Genomic DNA, 26,207 nt, shown 5'->3' with positions numbered 1-26,207 from the left:
GTTACCTGAAATTATTGTGTCCTTCCTTCCAACCCCCACCATGTTAGCAGGTAACTTAAGACAGACCTTGAAGATAGCAAGTATACCCACCAGAATGCATGGTAACAAAGAACAGATGAATAAACTTATTTGAGCAAACGTATGAAGCTGAAAATTACGACTTTTGATGCCATGTCAGAAGATTTCTGTTCAGTTATTCATTCAATAATATTACAGGTGTTATTTATTCTTCTGATATAATGGGCACTCATAAAAAGAAACTAGCTTGAAACAGCAAATCCCTCAATCAAGTTGGATGAGCCTACTCATAATTTATGGTTTGTTTGTACAATGAGGTTTTTGTTTTTCAGCTGGGATTCACTGCTCTCATCACAAAACATCTAATAAAAGCATTAGCATTTACTGTTCAAATTTTTCAGAACTCCAGCAAATACAATAGCCCATTCTGTAACACCTTAGAGAAATTCCTGTAGATCACAGAATCATAGAATGCTTTGGGTTGGAAGGGACCTTTAGAGGTCATCTAGCCCAACCCCCCTGCAGTGAGCAGGGACAGCTTTAACTCCATCAGGTTGCTCAGAGCCCCATCCAACCTGACCTGGAATGTTGCCAGGGATGGGGCCTCCACTACCTCTCTGGGCAACCTGTGCCAGTGCTTGACCACCCTCATTGTAAAAAACCTCTTTCTAATGTCTAGTCTAAATCTATTCTTCTTTAGTTTAAATCCCTTATTCCTTGTCCTGTCACAACAGGCCTTATTAAAAAGCTTGTCCCCATCCTTCCTATAGGCCCCCTTTAAGTACTGGAAGGTCGCAATAAGGTCTCCTCACAGCCTTCTCTTCTCTAGGCTGAACAATCCCAACTCTCTCAGCCTGGCCTCATAGGAGAGGTGTTCCAGCCCTTGGATCATTTTGGTGGCCCTCTTCTGGACCCGCTCCAGCAGGTCCATGTCCTTCTTGTGCTGAGGGCCCCAGAGCTGGACGCAGTACTCCAGATGAGGTCTTACCAGAAGAGAGCAGAGGCAGAATCACCTCTCTCAACCTGCTGGCCACGCTTCTTTTGATGCAGCCCAGGATACGGCTGGCTTTCTGGGCTGCAAGAGCACATTGCCGGCTCATGTCCAGCTTTTCATCCACCAGTACTCCCAAGTCCTTCTCCACAGGGCTGCTCTCAATCTCTTCATCCCCCAACCTGTACTGATACCGGGGGTTGCCCCATCCCAGGTGCAGGACCTTGCACTTGGCCTTGTTGAACCTCATGAGGTTCACAAAGGCCCACCTCTCCAGCTTGTCCAGGTCCCTCTGGATGACATCTCATCCTTCTGGCGTGTCAACTGCACCACTCAGCTTGGTGTCATCTGCAAACTTGCTGAGGGTGCACTCGATCCCACTGTCTATGTCATTGATGAAGATGTTAAATACCACCGGTCCCAGTACGGACCCCTGAGGGACCCCAGCTGTCACTGGTCTCCATGTGGACATCGAGCCATTGACCACAACCCTCTGGATGCGACCATCCAGCCAATTCCTTATCCATTGAACAGTCCATCCATCAAACCCATATCTCTCCAATTTAGCGAGAAGGATGTTGTGGGGGACTGTGTCGAACGCTTTACAGAAATCCAAGTAGATGACATCCATTGCTTTTCCCTTCTCCACTGATGCAGTCACTCCTTCATAGAAAGCCACTAGGTTGGTCAGGCAGGACTTGCCCTTGCTGAAGCTGTGCTGGCTGTCTTGAATCACCTCCCTGTCCTCCATGTGCTTGAGCATATCTGCTAAGAGGATCTGTTCCATGATCCTCACAGGCACAGAGGTGAGGCTGACAGGTCGATAGTTCCCAGGGTCCTCCTTTCTTCCCTTTTTAAAAATGGGCACAACATTCCCCTTTTTCCAGTCAGCAGGGACTTCACCTGACTGCCATGACTTTTCAAATATCATGGAGAGCGGCTTGGCAACTCCATCAGCCAATTCCCTCAGGACTCTGGGATGCATCTCGTCAGGTCCCATAGACTTGTGTACACTGAGGTTCTTTAGGTGGTCTCGAACCTGATCTTCCCTTACAGTAGGAGGGGCTTTACCCCCCTGGTCCCCATCTTTTGGTCCATCGATTCGGGAGGGGTGAGGACCGGTGAAGACCGAGGCAAAGAAGTTGAGTACCTCAGACTTCTCCTCGTCCGCTGATACAAGTTCGCCTTTCTTGTTCATCAAGGGGGGTACTCTTTCTTTAACCTTCCTTTTCTAGTTGATATACCTGTAGAAGCCCTTCTTGTTATTCTTTACGTCCCTTGCCAAATTCAGCTCCATCCTCGCCTTGGCCTTCCTGACCTTCTCCCTACACAACCGGGCCATTTGCCTGTATTCCCCCCAGGACACCTGTCCCTGCTTCCACTGCCTGTGCAGTTCCCTCTTACTCTTTAGTTTGACCAGCAAGTCTCGACTCAGCCATGCTGGTCTCTTCCCTTCCTTGCCTGGTTTTTTACACTTGGGGACTGATAGCTCTTGTGCTCTATGGAAGGTGTCCTTAAAGATCTGCCAACTCTGTTCTGTTCCCCTGTCCCTGAGGACCGTCTCCCAGGGGGTCCTTCTGACTAAGTCCTTGAAGAGCTGGAAGTTTGCTTTCCTAAAATTTAGGGTCCTTGACTGTACTCCTCGCTTTTCCCATGTCCCTCAGGAGCGTGAACTCCACCAATACGTGATCACTGCAGCCCAAGCTGCCTCCAGTCTTGACATCACCGATGAGCTCAGTTGCATTGGTGACCATCATATCCAGTATCGCGTCCCCTCGGGTAGGTGTGTCTATTACCTGGCTTAGGAAGTTGTTGTCTATGCATTCCAGGAATCTCCTGGATTGCCTACAGCTCGCTGTGTTGCTTTTCCAGCAAATGTCAGGGTGGTTGAATAAGATAGTCTTGTACAAGCCATCTCCTGAAGATCAAGCTTATTAAAATAATTTTCATTGGGATAACTAAAATGGCTAGGCACTTGAAAAAAACTTGGCCACTATACCTTTGTCACATCTGGAAAAATAAAAAAGTCAAAACAGTGATAAGGTCAACATCTGCTTTGTATGGCACTACAATATACAAGGCTGTACTGACCATACAACTAACTGGAGCCACCGGGGGTGAAGGGAGAAGGGATTTCACAGTTCACAAGACAAGGAAACGTGGTAAATTACACATTATAACCAAGGCATATTACTTCTCTTACAAACAATAGATCTGTATCCTGCAGCTAAAATACGAGTGAAAAACATCCACTGTATGCATACAAAAGTCAAATGGACCAGATGTGTGCAATGTAGGAGTCACAGGGAATAGCACACCTTTTACACAGGCAACAGCAGGCATTTGAAATTGTATTTCAGTTACTGCTGTCAACTTACATTGTGAGGATGGAAGCAAAAGATGTTGAAGTGACTAGTAAGACAATAATAAGGATGCTTGCTGTTTGCTCTGCTATATGTTAAAACTCTGTGAAATCATCAACTGTTGCATCACGAAGTTATCATAGCTGAACTGTACCCTCAGGACATATTTCATGGAACATTTCTGAGGGAAAAAAACCCAGACATCCACAAAAGCAGAACCGAGATCAGTGTGTTTGCTTCCCCTCTGCTCAGAATCCAGCTAGAAGAATGCAAAGGTCAGTCCATGACTTTATCCATCAACCTTTACCTGTCATTAACCTTAATTAATGCTAACCTGCATGTCTCCATTGAGAATCTCGTAAACTTCTTTTGAGTTGATGAAATTTTGATAGACTTGATGCTGCTCATCTGTCAAACGGCAAAAGAGGACCTACCAAAACAAACAAACGAACCCCTCAAGCCCAACCTGTAAACTCCAAAGAGTGAATTTTAAAGTTTTACAATGTGCTACAATGAAGCTTCACAGATGTCTGAGATACTGAAATAAGTTAAAAGATACTACATAGAAATAATTCGAAATAAAAAACTTAGAATTTTTAGAGAATGAACATAATTATTAAGATGAGTTTCATGAGTTATTCTGTGCCCTTTCCCAGTTGTTATCTTCTCCCCCTCAAATCGCTTTCGTTTTGGAAGTGCTGCCATTTTCCAGTTTTAATGAGGTAACTGTGCAATGTTAGCATTCTCTTAAAGCTGTGTTTCTAGGAAACACTTTCAATTTCGTGTCTGTTAAGTCTCTTACAACTTGCAAATTCTTAGAACCTTATGGGAAGGTTAGCACACATAATCTGTTCTGTCATTAGCCTTTGAGTGTGAGCATATAATGATTTTCCTGATGGGCTAAAAAGGAACAAAATCACTTCCTCACGTCCTGCAAGGCACCCAACATTATGGCATAAGTCAAACTTATGTAGTGCCCTGTGATTAACAAGAACAAAACCCAAATTTGTTCAATCTGTTTATGGTTGCATTCTTTAGAGTAAGTAGCCCAGACTCTTTCAAGTATATAGAAATTAAAAACGTGATTAAAAAAGATCATCAGAATGCACAACAGAAATTGAGTATGGCTTACTCATTTACTATGTACCTTTCAGCACTGTGTTACAAAGACTAGCATGTCTACCTTCTCTTTTAGAGGGAGCAGAGAAGAAGGAAGAGTGAGGAGAGCACAAGAAAGCCTGAACCACTGAAACCTGAGTGGCAGAATGATCTAATAATTTCTGCAAGTGAGTATTTGTAGGAATTTCAGTTGTTTAAATATTCCTTTCAACCTCCTCTACTTTGAATGAAAATGTTTCCTAAAAAATATACCACATCTTTGTAGAGCAAACAAGTTTTAGATCAAAAGGCTAATATTTTTGAAATTTATTAGAATGTACAGGCCCAGCTATCTTGCAATATGAACAACTGCCATGAAGTATTTCTCTATTTGCTTCCCAAATAGCTTCATTTTACAGCAGGAAACAATGTGAAAGTGTCCAAGAGATGCACCATAGGAAACACCCCACAGACAACTCATTTATATGCACCTGTGACCTAGGAGGATGGTATTAAGCAGATCTGACTACACTTCATATATCCTTTGTTTTTTAGATGAGAAGATACTTATACAGACCCTGCAAGACTATGACCATTTAATACTCAGAACACAGGTGAAAAGAATAGGCAGCTTGAAAGCTCTACATCTTATCGTTAGTTAAAACAGCACTTCATCTGCTATTAGCACAAATTATTTCCAAATGTCCATGAAAGACTGGATTTTGGGGAGGGAGAGGGCTCAGATATAATAGTGAAGATAAACAAACCTGTTCATTTTTATCTGGAAGTGAAAGGCTCATTTTTACATCAGCCTTCATTCTTCGCAGCAAGTAGGGGTTTATGGTGTCCCGTAAAACACAGGCACATTTGTATGCAGTTTTTACCTGAAAAAGGAAAAAAAAGCCAAAGCTGTATTTTGATTCTTGGTATTAATTTTAGCAACAAGCAAAATTCCATAATGAGTAATAAGAAAATCCTAATAAAATGAGATGGTTTGTGATTTATGAGGAGCTATAGTTACATATTCAACACAACATAACTTGCAGTAAAATTCATGTTAGCAACAATAACACTGAATAAGTCTTCCTCAGATACTACTAATTTATCTTTCCTAATTTAGTGGACTTTAAAATTAGAGACCAGAAATGAGATGCTTCTTTTAGAAACCAATCCAGGAAGTGAGTATAAACTTGCACAGAACCAAAATCCTCATGAAAAACTGTTAATACATACACTAAACATCAAAAAAGAAGCCTGCAGCAATGGTGGTTACTAGACAGTAAGTGAAGATTAGGATCCGCTTGAGACTATTAAAAAAAAAAAAATCGGTACAAGAAAATCCCCATGATCACAGAAACTAAAGGTCACTCTGGTCTTAAATGGAGCATATGGCTCTATAATGGGTAATGGATGTGTGAGATGGGTATTAACTGTACATAATGGCTAAAAATACCTTCATTTCTCTTAAAGCAAAACAAAGAATATAATAAATTATTGATATGTAAAAAACAAATTGGCTGTCCAATTTAGTAAATTACTAAGCTTTAGACAAGGGAAGTACATAAACTCAAAAAGAAAATAAAAATTTAGTAATGTATGTGTGCAGAACACAAAGAATATTTAAAAGGCTACAAGTTTATTAGAATTTATATGAAACAGTCTGCAGATTATTATGGAGAAAATTTACCTATCAGCTAATTTGAAAAATATTTAAGAAGTCATAAATACTGAGAACCACAACTACAGAGATTAATATATATACTTATTCAAAATAACATTCCAAATAAATTTTGCTTTCAAAATTAAATAGTTTATCTACTTTCAGACTTCCAATACCTACTTTAGCTTTTTTAAATTAAAACAGTTTTCAGTTTGGATTTAAGGATTCCTCTATTGCATAATTTGCCGAAGCTTGATATCAAACAGGAAAGTTCTATTTAAATACATCAAAATATGAGATCAGTCACCTCCCACCCTAATTTGCTTATCTTTACTTTATACCAAAGAATACTTCTAATGATTTAAACTTTAGGGCTTTTGACAAGAAAACCTTGTGTATAAACTATACCCCTGTATAAATGAAATGGTCTCATTTAGCTGAACAGTTTTTTTCACACATGCAGCAGTAAAACACACATGCAACTCTCTTTTGGGTTACTGTCTAGGACATACAGCATGAAGTACATTTAAAAGTCAGTTTAGAAACAACCTAACAGTTCCCTTCAAGCAAAGTGATATTTTTGATGCATTTACCTGGACAGGAGAAGCATTGGCATATCCTCCCATGGTTATTGGAACAGAAAATTGCTCCATGAACACAGGCAGTGTTCCCAATTTCCCTGGGAATACAAAGTCAAAGAGGGACCAGAGCTCCTTTAGGTTATTTTGCATAGGGGAGCCAGACAAGATGATTCGATGAGGCGTGCGGAACTATTAATAAAAAAACACAAAACCAAAAGAAACTTATTTTTATGGTTCACAGTGTAACCTGCCTCACCATCAATGAATTCTCATTTTAAAATATGTACCCTCATATTCCTGAAATAAACAGCTTTCTGCAATATATTGTCCATGAACTGTTAGCAGAAAATGAACACGAGCAATCTGACATTTATCCCTAGTGGTAAGTTACTACATAATTTAAAATTTCTGTTTTTTTTCCTCTACCATACTTCTGTAAATTTACTGATGTAAGCTTATTAAAAATGTTAAGTAAATTAAACAAATACATACCATTATGATTTATGCTTTTATTCTTTATTAATGGTCAAATGTGTATTTTTATGATAAAGTAATACAGGCTATTAGATCTTGGAACCTCCTCCCAGAGCGCTTAAAGTCTTTAATTTATTTTTTATAAAGTACCTGCTTGCATGCAAGTGTGACCGCGGCATTTGGATTTCGGATTTTGTGACCCTCATCCAGAATCACATAATGCCAGTCATAGCTGTGGATGTTATCTTGCATCAGTCGAATGTATGAATAAGATGTAATTAAAATTCCATGGCATGAAGCAATTTCATGAATTAGTTTCACCTAAAAGCAAAAGGTGCACACTGTCAGTAACAGTGAGACAGAAAAACTGGACCTACTGAACTACAGGTTTGCTGTCCAGGTACATACAGAAAGTTTTGAAAAAGCAGATATATAATTTACTTTGCAAAGAAAATAAGTATAGGCAAGATTTTGGTATATGACTCTTAGCTCATCTGTAAAAGAATGAAGCACTTGAATACTACGCTATAACAGATCAGAATTTGACCTGAAGCCTGGACAGAAGGAAACAGTGGTTTTTATTTTATTTTATTTTTTTTAAAAGGCAATGTCCAAAAACCCAAACATTAAATTTGATAAAAGTAACTGGTTTCTTCAAGTTCTCCTATATTTACCTCACAAACCCAGCTTTGTGTACCACATGCAAGATGTAGAATGTTAGAGAAAAATTAAACAAGTGAAAAACTGAAAAACAACCACAAAAATCTATTTGGTTAATCCTAAATTCTGTCCAACCTTTTCATTAATAGGATTAATATATTTGTTATTGTTACAATCTTCAAATTTTGTGCTTCTCTTGTAAGCTATATCCTTTCCCTGAGTTTTTACTAGCCTTTATAGCTGTAAATTATGTAGGGCTGAGACAGTCTATATCACCTTCCACAGCATTCACGACTCATCTTTCTTGCATTTATCCTTCACATATAAATCTAGAATACTCAAACAGAAGATGATGGGCTGGGAGGCAATTCTGGATGAAACAAACATACCCAGTGTAAAAGAAAGAAAAAGCAGAACTACCACAGAATTTGCTAAAGGAAAGACAAAATCCTTATTACTAGAAGCATCTTTAAGAAAAAAACCAAAATTAAACCAACAAAAACAAAAGGGAAAAATCCATGTCAAAGACTGAGGTTGTGTTAAAAGACCATGATCTCTCATTGTAAAATTTCTTGCTCAGGCATACCTCAAGATTCAAAAAGCTCTTCTGTGTTCAACTGTTCAAGAATTTCTACTTTCCGATTACCATCTCCTGATAAAACCATGACACATTAGTTAATATTGACATCACGATTCTCAAGAGAATATGTAATCTTTAGAACAATTTGTATTGCAAAGTAGGATTTCTAGGCAGGTCTGGACATCCAAAGCTTAATTCTACCTGGTACATTGCCCATAGTCTGCAACTGTGTCCTAGAGTCTCAGCAATGGCCTATCATAGAATATTGTAGACATCTCTACCCAAACACTTAAGACAAATCATCTCGAGCGATTTCAAATTAAAAGCTTGTAAAATATGTAACCTCTCCTAGTTTTTGCAATTAATAGGGTATGTCTGCAATTAGCCTGACTTACAGAATGCTACACTGTTGTCATTAAAAGATGTTTTGTGAAAGTGCTGCTGTTATTATGGAGGCTCAAGAGACCAATCCCTCCTAGAGGGCAAACAGTGGACTAGTAGAAAACAACAGCCATAAATCACGTTGTCAGGTAGCAGAGAGAACAGAAGTGAAACACAGGCACATGAAGGCCATTCACTGTAAACACACCACAGCAGACTCCTAGTCAGGATTTACTGAACCTGTAATTAATTAAAGTTTCCTTCAAGCTAAATTTTTAATAAACAAGGATTTGTGCTGACAATGAAAAAATACAAGAACACAATTTTATCAACTCACACTACAACACTTATTAACTCTCATTTTACTGCATTGGGTACTTTCTCAGAGGTTGCCTTTGCTTTAGTTGCAGCTCTTGGAATAATTTTAAATATTTTAAAATATGATAGCAGATTTAATATTGGATACACACTGTTTTGAGGCTGTGGCATTTCAGAATTTATGCTATTTTATCATGTGTTCTTTAATTCACACTTCCTGCTTGGTTAGATTCAGGCATGTTTTATTTTTTTTTTTTTCCTCAGGAAATACACTTCAATGAAACATTTCAGGGCAGGCACTGTTAAAACTAAAAAAAAGAAAAAACAATCAGCTCGAGAGAGACAAATCCGACTAATGCCAAAAGATTACACAGCAGTTATCTAGCTTTGAAATTCTGAACTCTGGCCTTTAAAAGATGGTAATGAATAGACAAACATGTGAGTAGATCAAGCAATTCTGATCTTGTAGTTCTGTTCAGCACTGTATTTCAGGCCTTTACAATTCAAGGACAGTATTTTCTCCTAACTTTGGATGATAAGTTGATTGTGTTGCCTTGTCTTCACTGGACACATGCAATGTACAAAGACTGGAAGACTTCTGGCAAGCACCCCTTCTTAAGGCTAAAATGTTTATGATTTACTCCAAGGACACATCTCTAAGCAAATGGTTTTTTTCCTGTTGGTACCTTGCTGTAGCTACAAGTTTGTTTCTGAAGCTACAAAAACAGGACAATTTTTTTGACTGATGCCTACAGAAACAAGGTTTATCTTTTTTTAACATAAAGTAGTCTTTAAAAAAATATTTAAGAGGACCTGAACTCTTCTATAATACTATGTATTAAAAATGGTAATTTTCTTAAACAGAAATGTGCATGTTAAGACTAAACTTAAAGAACTACACTAGTGATAACTATGAATTTCTCCAAATGTTCAGATATCTTTAAGGCACCTGTGAACTTACAGAGATAATATCTAGTCACTCACACAATCATATATCACTTGTGAATCAAAAATGCATTCTTCAGCAGGCTTATCACTATCTCATAACCAACCATTAAGCCCAGAGATCCATAAATTCAACCTATAAAACCTCTTTATTATTTCCCTGCCCCCAACAAAACAATCTAAATGGCACCATGAAGAGGCTTCAAAAGAACACATTACAACGTTTAATAATGTAAAAGTTGCAATAAAAAGAGCTAAAGCACTTACTACATATTTAACAAGAATACTACTTCTTGTGACATGATACTAAGTTTATCTGAGTTTGGTCCTTAACTCAGAGACAGAGCCTTTGGCTAAAATAGAGGTTCCATATGCAGTCATGCCAATAACTGTAACCTCTGCAACTTACTTTCTTTACAAGTAGACTGCATACTCTACTGAGGACAGGTCTAGACTCTTCAGTGTGCAAAGTCATCTTCAAATAGATGGTTCCACAGGTGAAAGCATGATGAACTGACAATTGCTTTCAAGTGGTGCATTGTGTGTCCAGCATTTGACCAGAATAAGGGAATGTAATGTTACGGCTTTACAAATGGTACATGATTATGACCAGAAAGAATTGTTAAGCTCAGTGATACCTGTTCTAAAAATCAAGAAATTAAAAGTTCAGCCTTGATCTTAAAAAATACATCCTCCTTCCATATGCAATATGTAAAACCAAGATAACCAAAGTTCATGTTGCCTCTTACATTCTATGATTTACAAATGCTTATGTGCCATTAGAAGTTTTGAAGCAACAGGACAAGCTCTTTGCACTGAAGGTTTTTTTTTTTCCCTACACTTACAGAGCTTTCTTCCCCTTATCTTCTGTTCCATACCATAAATAAAACAGTATTTATGATACACTGCATTAGATTTACCTCTTTATTTTCTCTCAACCTTAGAGGTCTCAGAGCACTTGATATTTACAAGTCACTTTAAGCTACATCAGATTTGAGTGTAAACCATAGTAGGAGGTTAATAGCATAAGACAGCACCACAGGACATGTTTAGCCACAAACGCTGTACATTCTTCAAACTGAAAGCTGACTTCACAGGGGAAGACTACTACTTAAATCTGGTTCCTCCTACTGCTTCCAACTTAAGCACATTCATCATCATAGAAGAACCAAATGATCTTCTGTGGTCACAAATAATAATAAAAAAAAGCAAGTTTTACATTTCATCCAAATGTCTTAAACTGGCTCTAAAGTCTTGGAAACCTATTCAACTTGCTATTGCGTCTTCCTTGCATCTCTAAAACACCAATCTGCCTTCCCTTGTGGATAGTTGAAGGCCTTTAAACTATTAGTCATATTTCAAGGGATGAAACTGGAACTTTATACTTCTCTCCCTTACTGCCAAGAATTGTCTACCATTGTTATTTTAGCAAAGGAATGAAGTATTCTCTCTTTTGAAGTATCACATATGCTAAAAACCTACTATAGCAGCAGAGATACGCAAGCAGGATGTCTCAATGACTCATCTGAAACAGGCTGACCAGATTTGCAACCAATCTGGTGCTCACGATTCAGACTCTTATTTCACACTATTACTGTGGAAAATCCTAGTCGCTTGCAAAGAAAACCAAAATGGACTGGGAAGAGAGGATATGCCAAGGTAGTGAGTGATTGGTGAGCCTTCCACTTACCATACTGCTCAGAAGTCCTTTTGTAACATTAAATAAGTGTCACTAACTGAAAAGATGTGCAAGGTATTGCCCAGTATCAATTTATGAGAAAACAATTGGAACAGATGTCTTCCCCACTCTTCACTGTCAAGCAAATACTTCTGTAGGCAAGTCTAAAGAACTGAGAGACAGGATCTTGCATTGATACTTGGGTACCTTAGAAGGTGCAACAGAAAATACCTATTCATAAAAGCATCTAATTTCACCAGTGCTGAAAGATTTAGTATTTGCTAATATTTCAGGATTCCTGACAATGTTATGGCAGTAATTATGTAGATCCATCTCACCTAAAAGATCAGCTTAAGTTTTATCAAATGAAACTTCAGCTGTTGTCTCCTTCTGCTAAGAAATACTGTCTTGCCTTATGGAATGCCTGTCATTGCTTAACTCGTTTCCTCCAAAATTCTCCTTCATTAGTTTTAAGATTAATCTTTCTTCCTTAGAAACCGTTTGTCCCTCTTTCACAGGCCTGTACAGAACAAGCTGCAATACTGTGCTTTACCACAACCTGCTGGCCAACTACTACAGGATAATGAATGCCTCAAAATCCATTAAGATCTTCACTGTTTGATGTCCAGTTCATTTGGGGGACAATTATGTTCTTCCACCAGTCCAGACTGTTCTAACCTCTGTTACTCCAGAGGCTGAAGTGACCTTTCTCACTCCAAAGCAGATAACAACATTCAGTAACAGAACAACAGGTGAACCCTGGAATTATCAGTTGAATTCCAAACAGGTCTGTGCAACATTGAGACCACAGGTGCACAGTGACTTGGCTTTTGGCCATGTAAAATTAATCTCAATCAAAGAACAAATGTATGTTTTTATGCAGTCTAACCACAATTTTCTTATTTATTTCTTAAACTTACTTAAGTTTAAGTCTTATGCCAGAGCATAAGGGCAGAATGGTCCCTGGATGAGTATTATAAAGTGAATGTATGCAAAAGTATTCTCCTGTAATGCCATAGGTTATCAGAAGATGGAATTGTCACGAGATCTGATCAGCACGAATGTATTCATAGAAAGAATGTATATTGAAAAGAAATTCTAGGCAGGAATAAAGCACCTGACCTGTATTTTATGTGATATATTTTCAGCGTACAAGTGTTATTTATGCTAATAAATTAGTAGTAAACTTTTCTTGCAGGTATAAGGACAACTAGAATGGGAAAATTTTGTTGTTTGGGTTTTTTTGGTTTTGTTTTTTTTTTTTTTTTTTTACTTTAATCATAAGCTTGCTCTTCTCTGATTAAGAGTCATCTAGGGAAAAAAAAAGTGCATGAGGTGAAGACCACATCAGTACTGACACTTGTTTAAAGCATACTGTTGCAGCTCTCAGAAGACGAGGCATTAGGGCAAAATTAGAGAACTGAACCTATCTAAAGTGATCATACAGTATCCACATTCCTTAATTTAAGTTATTGAATAGGCATTTGTGGGAAGACAATGGGAAGTTAAAGTCCCAAAAACCTGACTATCCCCGCAGATGGAAAAATTTGAGCCAGTCTGTCAAGTGCATTAATTAGAAAATACCCCAAAATAAGCACACACGATTTAATTTAGGAAGACATGCAAGCATGTTATTGAGGTCATCAGACTTTTAGGGCTTGAAAACATACCAAATTAATTGAACAACAGGAAGCTATTAGCACATTAGAGAATGCTATTCCTGTTCTGCCATGTACTGTAACTGTATCAATTACCTCAGAATACGTTTAATCAAGTGCAATTAAGCACCATATCATTTTAACGTTATTACAAGAAATTCAATAAATATTTAAAGAGAAATTTAAAAATGTTTTGCTGAATCCTGAAAATCCATTTAAGCATCTGAAACATGAGGCCAAGGGAGAACAAAAATCTAAGTTTTCCTTGTTTTGTTCCTGCAAGGTACCAAGGATTGAAACTTCAGACAAGTCAGGCTTGACAACTTAAGAAGTGGAGTAAGAACACGCATATTAAGAGGCTGGCCAAGAAAATTAAGACAGAAAAGGCACTGCTTGAAAAAAAGAAAACCAACAAAGTAACACTGTCATTAAAAAAAAAAAAAGAGACTAGGTGATATCAGCTGACATACTGACCAACTGATGAGAAACTGCCTGTGCAAGCAACATGTATTAAATATTAGATCAATGACATACCGCTGCACAGAAGCGCGAGGAAAGAATTCACCAGCACTAGAAGCATATATGTGGTGTACAAGCAGTCTAGTCATGAACTTCTAGCATGGACTACAGTACAAGCAAAGCTCAAGCAAGAAAATTGTTACTATGTTTAATTTGTTCAGGCAACGCTAGTCTATATTGTAATATAAATGTACTCCGTGTCATCCCCTTTCTGTCCAGTTTCCTAATGAATCTATACAAGTGACCTTTTTGTTCTTTTAAAACAATCAGAGAAAGAGGACAAGCTTGCACAGGAACATTCAGGAACAGTGGATTTTTGGGTTTTTTTTTGGCTAGCACAAAAAAGAAGAAAAAAAGAGAAGATTCTGGAATTACAAAATGGATGTCAACCACTACCTTTTTGTTGGTATAAGAACCAGTTTCATGGAGAATGGCGACTCTAAATGGAGGCCACCAAGTGTGGAATTCTTTTACCCACTGATGCATCACAGTAGCTGGACAAACGATCACTGTTGGACCCAATCCCTGGTACCTAAAATAAAGTATTCAAGAAAAAAAAAACCTTTAACATGAAATAAATACTCTGTATTAAGTGGTTTATCAAAATACACACATATTAAAATGACACATTTTATAGTTCAAGTGGAATACGAGAGCTATGGAAATTAATTGGCACTTTGTTTTTCTGGAAGTCTGTTTTTTAAAGGAAGATGAAAGGGGTACCGCTGTAAGAACCTATCCACTGAACAGTTAATGGATGCATCTATCAAGATAAACACCGAAATAGAAAAGCTCCAAACAATAAGGCATAAAGGAACTTCCTCCTGTGGTAATACAAATCAGGTTTGGGTGACTGCTGTTTCTATAAGAGAAAAGAAATCATTAACAAACAACTATTTTATTACTTCTATTAAAAAGAATGTGTAGCTAGAGTCTCACAAATGGACTTACACACAGGTGTTCTGCTTCATGTTGGCAATATACCGTACTATTATCACCATAATTTACAGATAAACAAGGACTCTAAAGCAGCAGAATATATCATCCATGGAAGTTGAGGTCTGAGCTGGGTTTAAACTGTCTCATAAGTTCCTTACTCATAATCATATGATTGTTTCTGAGAATTACTGAGGACATATGAAACAAAGCCTTTCTGTATATTAAGTTCAGAACTACTCTTAAGGTTAAGAAGGGAAAAAATCTCTCACGTAACAGCCAAACAAGAAATATTACCATCACAAACAAATGCCAACAATCATACAGGAAATATACTAAGTAGTGGTTACTAGTAGTTATTTTTCAAATATATTTGCTCTTTAAAAAACAGAAGAAAATGACTTTGCAAACAAAGGCAATAGCTACAGTTATCACATACTGATGTGCGTCTTGCCAACTATGTACTACTGAAGTGGTAATAAATAAACAATTCAAAAGATCACAGTACACATTCAAGATGACATGCATATAGCAATAAAGAAAGATTTCCCAGACACCAGCAATACCTTGCTTTAAAAAAAACTGTTAATGCCTTCAGAAACTGCTGACATTAAGAAATAATATTCTTTATTAAAAGCTTATACATATGCAGAATAACAACCTGGATGTTGCTTATCTCTTTCATTATGAAAAAATATTATATAACAACCTTACATAGTCTAATTAAAAAACTCCCAGCAATCCAAGGGGAAGTTAGAAGTTGGAGATGTAAAAAATACCTTCAGCTATGCTACAAATCCAAATAACCACTGCTACTGCTCTTAAAAATATCTGTAGCAAAAAAGCCAATGGCTCTTAAGAATACCTATAGCAAAAAACCCAACTTTCCCAGAACATACAAGTTTCTCATTCTTCATGGGTAGTAACAAATTACCTCTGTTTATCCCCCTGGTCTGTATCAAACAAGCTCACATGCTGGGTTTTTTCATCTCCCCTCCCCCCACCCCAGCTTACACACAGAGTTCACACTTCCTTTGATCAATTTTCAGAAAATCCAATCCCCCTCCACTCAGTTGCGTGAAACCTCTTCTGTGTGTAGTCTGGCTCTAACCACTTTTCACTAGCCAACATTTTAGTCTTCTCTTGAGAGCTTTTATTTATTTATATAAGAGAGTCATGTAACTTCTTCCAGTCTGTGCTGTTTCACAAAACTAAACCAACCATGCACTTCTGCTTGCTACACTTAGGAGGCATCCTTCATTCTTCTAATCACTGCAACAAATTTGCTCTGCTGCCCATCCAATTTGTATTTGTTTTTCTTGAACAAAGGTGACACTAATAACATTCCAAACCAAAGCCTTACTGGTGCCTTGTACCAGGATATTAATACTGTCCTGTTCCTACCCCAAATATATTGTCATAATGTATTCTGTCCCTTTTTCACAGTTGCATTGTACTAATAGCTTATGGTCAATATCATATTTGATCAATATACCCAAACCTCTTTCTTCTTCTGTTGTTTCTGGTTTATAAAACCCAAATTCACAGCAAGTATCCTTTATGAGTTCTTATTTAATTGGATGTGATTAGAATTGCAAATAAGATATATTCCTGCAACTTACTACCAAGAAAAAGGAAGCAGTAGTCATACCATATTTATAATCTTTAAGTACTCAAAAAATTAGCAGAGGAAAACACGTTGCATTATAACCCACTCTATTGCCAAACACTGGAAATCATGCCTTCAAAATTAAGCTGAAATGACAACTAAATCCTAGTGAAAATAAAAGAACAGGGTAGCAAGGCCAATACAAATTTTCTGGGGCAATGGATTTGTATTTATGTGAGAACCATGGAAATTAATCTCTCTGCCACTCATAGTAGAGATTGAGCCTTAATGTTTAATGTGTATGATTATATCTCAATATCTTGAAGAGCACAGATGAGTAAATAGTCAGTGTATAAACTTGATGACAGTTTCTCATCTGGTCTCTCAAATAAATGAAACTAAGTCTGTAGTGAAAGGTAACATCTTTGTTAAACAGAATGATGTCTTTGGAAACAAGCAAACTTGTGGACCCCCAAGCCCTTCAACAGATTTCGACAACAGATTTCAACCTAGATACAGGCTAGAGATGAGTTATTTGACATTTGCTGCTGCTTTGTTTTCTCTTGTGAAGGGGCCGTTGGTCTGAAAGCTCTTGCTTGTTCCAACTATCTCAGCTTGTCTAACAAAAGGCCTTTCCCCCTCTATAAATCTTGCTTCCCTTATATCCTTACACCACCATAGCTGCAACACTTCTACTGATACCTCACATGACATTTGGCTTTCCCCAGCTGTATGGCTCAATAACTGTTAAAAGTGAGACAACATTTTAATTTTTGTAACAGTTACATTCCCTGTAACAAGTAGTTCCTTACTTCAGCTAGTCTTCAGGCTCCTTCAAAATCAGAACGAGCACTGGAATCAGAAGTGGTTTACAAAAGGAAATTTCTACTCACCTTATTTTAAAGAATACTTTTGCAGAAAATTTCATTGATAGAAAATAAAGCTGAATATTTCGCATATCAACAAAAGTGACCCTTTTGTCTTAATACTCAAGTGCCTCCAAATACAACAATCTTTGCAATTCTGCACAGGAATGACAGTATTATCTCCATTTTACAGAAGGCCAGCTGAGGCTGGGAAAGCCCACAGTGCCAAATTCATACAGTAGTACGCTAGCTCCATCTACACGTCAAGGTAATGAGATACGATCTAGGCTGGAAGACATTTAAACATGCTGACAACACAACTATGCCCACTCTTAATGCCTGCTTCTCAGCCAGACTGACCAGAAGGTCTTCTGCTTACTAGACTACATGGCTTTCAGATAGAAGCAACCTAGCTGGTGTTACTGCCTTCCTAGTTCAGAGTGCAGATGGGGAAAATACTTCACTACGCAAAGATCAAGTTGTTTAGACCCTCTGCCTTACAGCACACAAGCCAAATCAGAGTAAGTTTCACCAAAAAATTAAACTTTGTTTTCTCCCATGGAATTATATCATGATGGACTTAATGACATGCACCAGCCAAAAAATGAAACTGAACACATTATCTTACACGCAGAAAGAACACTGCAACTTAGGTGTGTATTTATGTTTCAGCCTTTTCAAACTTATATTGTCCTTTCACTGAAGTATCTTAGGTCTTAAGCTGTAACTGTGTAACAATGTCAAGAGATGTTCCTGAAGGATTTCCATCAACTTAGCAGCCCTCCAACTGGGGCAGGGAACATACCTACACAAAATAACCTGTACAGTAGCATCCTTAAATCAGGCAGCCATATCAAAGTAAATCAGCTGGCCTGACTGACGGAGGACCTGGAGTTATTTATATAAAGGCTACAGTAGGAAGCAACTGGAGAAAAGACATTAATATTTTCTTTTTAAAGCATTATTTTACAATTCATGTACATGCTGAACATAATTTAAATATGCCTCTATATAAAGTTAATTATTTCTGTTTAGTATAGTACTATGATAGTTGCTTAATTGCACGTAGTAATTTACATCAGGTAAACAGGCCGACAGAACTAGAAAAATCAACTATTATTCACGCGTGCATTTGTAAATCCAAGGACACCAACAAGTATCTTTTCTGGTAATTTCACCTATGAAGAAGGAATTTTAAAGCATCGTTCAGTAACAAAAAAAGCATAGAAGATCTTGTAAGAAAGGCCAGTCACTCTAACATAGTTTTGAAAAGCAACAACAACAAAAAAAGCAGATGGAAATTCCACTGTGTAAGTTACTGGTTTTACTATTACTACTATTTTTTTTGGCATGGATAATTCCCTGCCGATCAGAAACTCTAACTTCCATTGCAAATCAGCTTGCTACTTCCTGTAAAGCATTTACCTGGTGGCTTGCCAGAACAAATATTTTAATGTAAAATTTAATAAATGGAACTAAAGGTATTACATCTAATTTAAAATTCCATATTGTGTAAACTATTGATATTAATGTAATTGAGTTTGTAAACAATCCATTTGTGGAAGCTAACCTTAGACACTGTATTGACCCAAAATATCTAGTGCGGCTCATCTGCAAAATGAAGCATCAATGCCTGGAATTCATTAAAAGTGTTACATGTTTAATTTTTCCTGCCCTACAGCTCCATTGTCTCGTAAAATTTTTCCTTTGATGTCCCCCACTAAAAGAATTAAAGGAATATTGTAATTGAAATGTCATTAATAATTCACAGGACCCTCCTCCACCAGCAATACATCTGATGAAATATTAATTGAGCTCCACAGACTGACAGTCTGCAGAGGAGCACTTGCCTGTAATTTGAACCACGAGTCCTGATCTTGCTGTAGCTCAGACCTGCCAAGAAGGCAATTATCTGGATGGTCTTGCCCAATCCCATCTCATCTCCCAGAATTCCTCCTGCCTGCTGGCAGTGCAATTCCCAGAGCCACCTAACACCTGTCTGCTGGTACCTAAAACAAGGAAAAAGAAGATGGCAAATGTTTGATAATACAGATCATAACAGAAAGTACTCATGAATTAATCATTTGGCAAGGTTCTTATACTAGTTACAGTAACATGCTGGATGTCTGTTTTACATGAGTGCTGTATTTACTAGGTCATACATTTTTGATGCACTCAGACATTACATGTGACTTTCATTCTTTATGCAACACTAAAACATTTCTAATTAAACTGATAGTCATGGTAATTAGAGGGTATTTTATTTCATGTATATTTTAAGTGTTAAAAGTAACCTGGAAATCTACTCTAACAAAGCATTATCTTTTCAGAAAAGATGACATGCAAGGGTCTAGTAAATTATATTATTTGGAACATATACCTTGAACTGAAGGAAAAGCTTGACTTTAAGGGGTACAGACTTTATACTCCACTGTGAAAACTGATCACATCTGCCAAAGCATGCTTTCTTTTTACATAAATTCATTTAATAACATTTAGTCTCTTTCAATGAAGAAAAAAGCTGACAAGGCAAAATGTTTTGGAAGGCAAAACAATAGAAACTATTCTAGTGAATGGGATGCAGCAGAGCATTATTATGTGAGAGTATCAGGGCAGTTCCTACTCCCAGTCATTCACTGGAAATTGTATAAGCCACAATGTAAAATACATTCCAATTAAAAGAAGTAAACTAGAAAGCAAGATTTACAATGGCAAGCTAAAAAGGTGGAGATAAGATGCTGGACTGAGGATCACTTTAGGACATGCTTATTTATAACGATATGAAATAGTGAGACCAGTAGGAATAACACACCACATGCGTGGGTTAAACTGAAAACAGAACAGAAAGAAATGAAGAAACAGTATATTTAAATTATAACTAAAAAAAATTACACATTTCAACACTTCTCTGTCTTGTAACTTAGAGGAAGAACAAGGTTACTGATATAATTTTCTTGATGGCATGCATTCCTGGAGTGCAGAGCACAGCAAAGAGCAGAGCACTTTTTTTTTTTTTTTTTTAAGATAGGGATTGTTCACTTTAGGGCATTGTCTTGTGTGCATTGCAAAATCCTGTTTCATTCTTTGAGCAAATAATATTTAGGACTGCTGACAAGTAATGACACTAGTGTCTACAAAGTACTATTAAAAATCAATTTATGATGAGTTCTGTATGGATTTTGAGAATGCTAAACAGAGACAAACAGCTTGAGTAGTTAGAAAAAGATGATCAAAGAACACATCTATTGGTTCAGACATCATACTGTCTGCTGGTGTCTCAAATGCATTACACCAAGAAGCCCTTAAAAAACCCCTTCTATTAGAAATTAATTCACCTTAAAAATGCAGCAATCTAAAACCAACTATGAAATGGCTTGCAGGATTAGCTATAATTGGGTTAAGACGCTACCATTACTACATTTTATGAATACAAAACATTTTCTGACAGAAATGTTAAAGAATTGGAGAGAACCCTAGTTCCAGTCAGAAGCTGTTCCCCCAGACTAATGTCCAGCATGCCTCTTCAGAAGACCACCATCCAAGAACATCCTGATATTATTTTGTATTATTTCTTAGGATTACATCCAGTGCTTAAAAGCTAGCTGCATTTATAAGCATCTTTCTCCCTCTCCCACCTTCTCCTGAGAAAGTTTCACATTAGGGAATTAAGTTTGTGAAAAATTCTGCTCCAAGGTTATCTAAAAATGGAAAAGATGCAGGTGCACCTGTATAATCATTTAAACATGCAACAATTGCAACTATGCAAAGGTTAAAGTAAAAAAATCCCCCCCAATAATTTTTTATGGTTATATGGAGAGAAAGTAAATTCTCTTTAATCTTACGCTTTAATTGCACCAATTTTTATGTTGTGTTTTTTACTCCAAAAATACTGTAGAAGTAAAATAAAAATGTTGCCTGGTCTTCCAAAATAGTTATGTTTGGACTGTATTTCACATGAGCAATCATGCTGTGACGTATCCCTCGAAATTCACTGCAGTAGCTAGCAGAGTTTAGCTGCTTTGTTGCCAAGACAAAATTGGATTTCAGACATATCAGGGAAATCACACACTGAAAGCAAACAATGAAGAAACCTGGTTTCTTGTTTATACAGACAGCATTCTCTCAGGCTAAGTGCAGGCAGTATAAGGCAATGTTTGCAAGTCAGTCTTGCTCACTATGTTTGGTTTTGCTCCACAGCAGCACCAATGGTATTCTTTCTAAATGTTCCTCAAAGCAGACAAGTATATAGGGAAGAAACAGATGTCCACTTTAACAGGCTTACCAAAGAATGAACTTAAGGATCTACTATTTCTAGTGAGAGCTAACTTCTTTGGAATTCCATTCAACTATGCAGGAAGATCACTTACAGTATACTGCTATACACCCCTTTGGGTCAATAGACTTCCATGTTTTGTACTAAACTTGCTCAGAACTCAAAAGTTCAATGCCTATTGACTATGGGCCTTCCTACATTGGAGATTTCAGCATTTAAGTTACAAGCCAGACGAATCATTCAACTCAATTGATCTTTCTAACCACTTAAGTTTTGCCAACTGACTCATGCTTGCAGGGATACCCTTCATTAGTGAGGCTGGTATCTCCAAGATTAATTTTTAGTTGTCTGCTTTATTTCAATTCCCTTTGTGTTACTCAGACCACACATCCGTTCTCAGGATGATTAATTCTGCAGTACCTTTGCATAAACAACTGGAGACCACATATTGGCTGTGCATAGTCCTCACAACCAAGTCATTAATTCAATTCCATTTCAGAGCTAGTGCTCTCCTTCTAAGGAACTTCAGGACAACAGTAATAATTTCTCTGAGGTTAAGACTAAGTGGTCTGGTTGGTAGGGATACCATGCACACCCATTATAAACCAGGGCTTCTACTACACCAATTATAAGATTTTAGAGAGTTAGCTTTTGAAAGTGAAGATGTTTTTCCTGCTGTGCGAAATGTTGCCAGCAAAAACAAATTCAAGCCTATTATGCATGAAAGTTAAGGGAGAGATTATGGATGAAGTTGACTTGTCAGCTGCTAGCTTGTTTGGGTTGCCAATAGCTTTTTGAAATGAACTTGAAAGTGTCACTGCGCACCATGGTCTCAAAAAAACTGAAACAGAAAGCAGTCATGCCCAGATCTGTAATCCAGCATTAAATAACTAAAGAATAAGTTGCAGAGTGTTTTCCCTCTACTAAAGGAATTAAGAACGCACTCTCCCTATTTTAAAATCTTACTGGGCAAAACATTCAAGACTATTTTATAATATGAATTATAAGTAGTTACTCTGAGTGGACTTTGAGTAGTTATTTAAAAAAAAAGTTGCCTATAATTTTTACTGGCAGAAAATTTCACTCACTCCACCCAAACACAGAAAAAAATCCATATTCCTTGTTTTCATTTATCACAATTTGCCAACATCTTATTCTTCAAAGTAAAGTAGTTTTACCACTCCACACCTGAATTAAAAGCAAGCACTTATGAATAAAAGCAAGCATTTATAAAATAGACGAGCTTCTCAATTCATAGTTTAGCTAATACATATTCACAATATTCACATCAGCCAGTTGTCATTTGTATTTTCATGTAACTGCATTTTGTGCTTGTAATAAATTAGTTTCTTTGAGGTTTGATCCTAGAGCCATTTTTAAAGAAATAATCCTACAGAAACAACTTAAGTAAAAGCCGAGGCTTCACTGAAGTTACAGCAAAGGGCATCCAGAAATCACCATGACTATTGCTACTAATACTATTAAAAGCATACAACAGCATACTATTAAAATAAAGTACACAATACATACTTAAAAAGCTTCCTGAAGAGAAATCCTGGTACTTTGAAACCCTCTTCAAATTCAGTGTCACTTTCTTCAGAAAGTTCCTCAGCTGTCTGATGTTCTTTGTCCTTCAGACGTTCTTTTTGCCACCTCCTAGAGTGACAGAAGGAGTCAACATCCAACATAGAAAAGATACTATATGAAAACTAGACTGAATTTTTGATCAGGTAAAAACCCAACAAAAAAGCATTTTTCCAATGTCATGATTTAAATAGTAATCCTTTGGAGGAGAGAATTACACAGGTAAATGTGTCAGATAATTTGAGCATTAACAGGTGCATGCACACATGACTATGTAGTTATAAGTCTTCAGAGTTTTATAGTTAGTTACAATTTTCTATAGACAGAAATACTAATATAATGGAATCAACAGTTAACACCATCAAAAAAATCTGGTCACCTTAAATTCCTAAACCTCCATTAAAAACCCGACAAAAATATCAATAAGCTTAGGTATTTCAAAGTTATTTTATTAATTTAACCAAATACTTAAATAACTTCCTTCACCTAGAGAAATGTGCAGCTGCGTATCTTATACAGAAGACTCGGCTGGAAATACCATCTTTGGGGTGACATGCTCTAAATCTGTTAAGTAGTCATTATTAAGAGAATGAGTTTTTTGAGGTTTTGAAATTACAGAGTGATTTGTGGTTTGCAGCCTAATCTTATCTGGACTCTAGGAAGGTTAGAGAATTACCTTCCCGTCCCATTGTTCCACCCGCTTTTGAAAAAGTACCAAAGGATCTTCAACATCCAAAGAAATTATGGACTTGTGTTCTAGAGACCTCAAAACGTCTAGCTGTAATAGTAAAGTGTATGCTACTGCCAGCTGGGTATGTACTAACCAATCAACAGCACTTCACTGACAATTTGGGTTTTGCTGGAATTCTCCCATTAAAGTGCCATTCACTGCAGGCACACTGAATGTGATGTATAAACTGACAAAATCCCTACAGAAACTGGCAAGCTATAGAACAGATGAAAAACATCCTTATGTTACTGTTCTGGATGCAATGCAAAAGCAGCCATATTTCATCTCATAAAAAGGCTGAAGGAGACCTCATAGTCTAGAAATATCTGAAGTATAAAATACGAGGACTAAAATTGTTCAGGTCCCAAAGAACTATAAATAGTAGCGATGGGATGAAAAGAAGCAAATGGAAAATTCAGGCCAAAAAAAAGTAAGTTAAGCCGCCTAGCACTGACATCTACTGCATTAAGCAACAAACAGCCTCCTGACTGAGATGCTGGAAAACTCATCTGTCCATTATTTTAAGTCTATATTGAAGAAACCCTGGAGAATGCACTCTAGAACAGTCTTGCAGTAACTGGATGGAGGGAGGACCTAACAGAATGCAATAGCTTTCCAATACACCTCCAGTTTCTGAATGACAAACATTACAGGTGAGTGAACAGTCTATTTCCCTCCTGGTAACATTTTACCATTTACTCATTACACAAATGGCTTCTTGTTACCTTAGGTTGCCTCTGTAGCAGCAAAAAAATTGCCAGGATAATGGATTAAAAGAGTTCTAAAAACCAAACCAACAACCTCAACCTCCTTCCCCAAAACACACTCCATACTGTGGGAAAATAGATTTCTGAACTGTTTAAAAATGTGAAGAAATTCACATTTTCCTCTTTTTTTTTTTAATTTTAAAAGCTATTTATCCTGATTTTTCTGTAAAGCCCTGCATTGCTTTCAAGCATTCGAAGATAAACTGCATCTAGAGGTTGACATGCAAACTGTATTTTGTTTCCAGCCTTGCTATGCACAATCCAGTGTGCTTTAAGCTTATGGGCTGAGTGCCTTATGTTTTCCAAGCCACTAGCCCAATTTTATCCACGTCAGGAAAAAGAAGCATAATCATAAAAATGTTAAGTTCTGGCCCAAAGTTGACATCGTCATCAGCTCTGGAAACATAACTTAAACAGTTACATTATCCTGATTTCTATCCTGACCTAACCAGCCAAAAGGAGGGAGATAGAAGTCACTGTTAAAAATGTTCTCAAACAACGGCCCATAAGACAGCTACCATCCCTGACATTTTGCACTTCCAACCTGGCAAACAAACCAGAAGATGCTATAAAACATCTCAAGCATTGCTCCAAATCTTGAGGACTTCAGTCATGCTGCTATCTAGCTCAGTCATGCTCAGAGCAGACAAAATTGGCACAATGTCACACACGGTACCGGAACTCCTTCCAGCCTGACACGAGAAGTGCCTTCTCAACTAGAGAAAAGTCCTGTCAGCTAAAACCATTTAAAATCAAATTTGATTCAAGTTTTCTATCTTGAACACATTAGTGAATCGGGGGGGGGGGGCGGCGGCGGGAAGGCAATGAAGGTCTAGTGTTCCCCTTGTATTTTTTAACTACATAAGCAGTTCTGGGGGCAATTAAACCAATGATGCCTGTCTTCCTAAGGACACTACTCTGCATTCTCTCATATGAAATAAGGAGAAAACACTAAAAGAGACTCTTTTTCCTGTTAGGTCATTAAAAATCATCTTCCATGGGATCTGCAAACTCATAGCAAGACTTAAGCTCAAGCTGTGTTTTCTTCAGGGGCAGCATTAATAGTTTCTCTTATCTTCCTGACCACTTACTTCAGTGAAACTTGTTGGAACTTCCACTTAAAGGTTTCTGCATCTCTGGCAAATTTGTTTAAAAAAAACTTGGGTTAGGAACAAGAGAACAGGGATGAAGTTCAACACTTCATATACAAACAACACAATCATATACCCTTTCTCATAGAATCACAGAATGCTTTGGGTTGGAAGGGACCTTTAGAGGTCATCCAGCCCAACCCCCTGCAGTGAGCAGGGACAGCTTTAACCAGATCAGGTTGCTCAGAGCCCCAGCCAACCTGACCTGGAATGTTTCCAGGGATGGGGCCTCCACCACCTCTCTGGGCAACCTGTGCCAGTGCTTCACCACCCTCATTGTAAAAAACTTCTTCCTTATATCCAGTGTAAAGAAAAGAAAGCTAATTATGGCAGGTTTCTAGACCAGTTTTTCACCAGTATCTTCAGA

At 37.4% G+C, this 26,207-nt stretch overlaps 1 protein-coding gene across 1 annotated transcript in view; it reads right to left on the bottom strand.

Annotated features, from left to right (window-relative positions):
• ERCC6 (ERCC excision repair 6, chromatin remodeling factor) overlaps positions 1 to 26,207 on the bottom strand; it is a 51,655-nt gene that overhangs the window by 9,135 nt on the left and 16,313 nt on the right. Inside the window, exons 6-12 of the mRNA XM_075717592.1 lie at positions 23,139 to 23,264; positions 19,186 to 19,344; positions 14,321 to 14,456; positions 7,336 to 7,506; positions 6,724 to 6,900; positions 5,238 to 5,354; positions 3,707 to 3,802 (exon numbers count right to left, since the gene is read on the bottom strand). Of these exons, the coding sequence (XP_075573707.1) occupies positions 3,707 to 3,802; positions 5,238 to 5,354; positions 6,724 to 6,900; positions 7,336 to 7,506; positions 14,321 to 14,456; positions 19,186 to 19,344; positions 23,139 to 23,264 (982 nt within the window). The remainder of the gene's footprint in view (positions 1 to 3,706; positions 3,803 to 5,237; positions 5,355 to 6,723; positions 6,901 to 7,335; positions 7,507 to 14,320; positions 14,457 to 19,185; positions 19,345 to 23,138; positions 23,265 to 26,207) is intronic.

The sequence above is a fragment of the Pelecanus crispus genome, chromosome 10 (assembly GCF_030463565.1).
Source record: "Pelecanus crispus isolate bPelCri1 chromosome 10, bPelCri1.pri, whole genome shotgun sequence".
Lineage (NCBI taxonomy): Eukaryota > Metazoa > Chordata > Aves > Pelecaniformes > Pelecanidae > Pelecanus > Pelecanus crispus.
The sequence above is the reverse complement of the archived record's forward strand: the minus strand, read 5'-3'. Positions and strand labels throughout refer to the sequence as shown.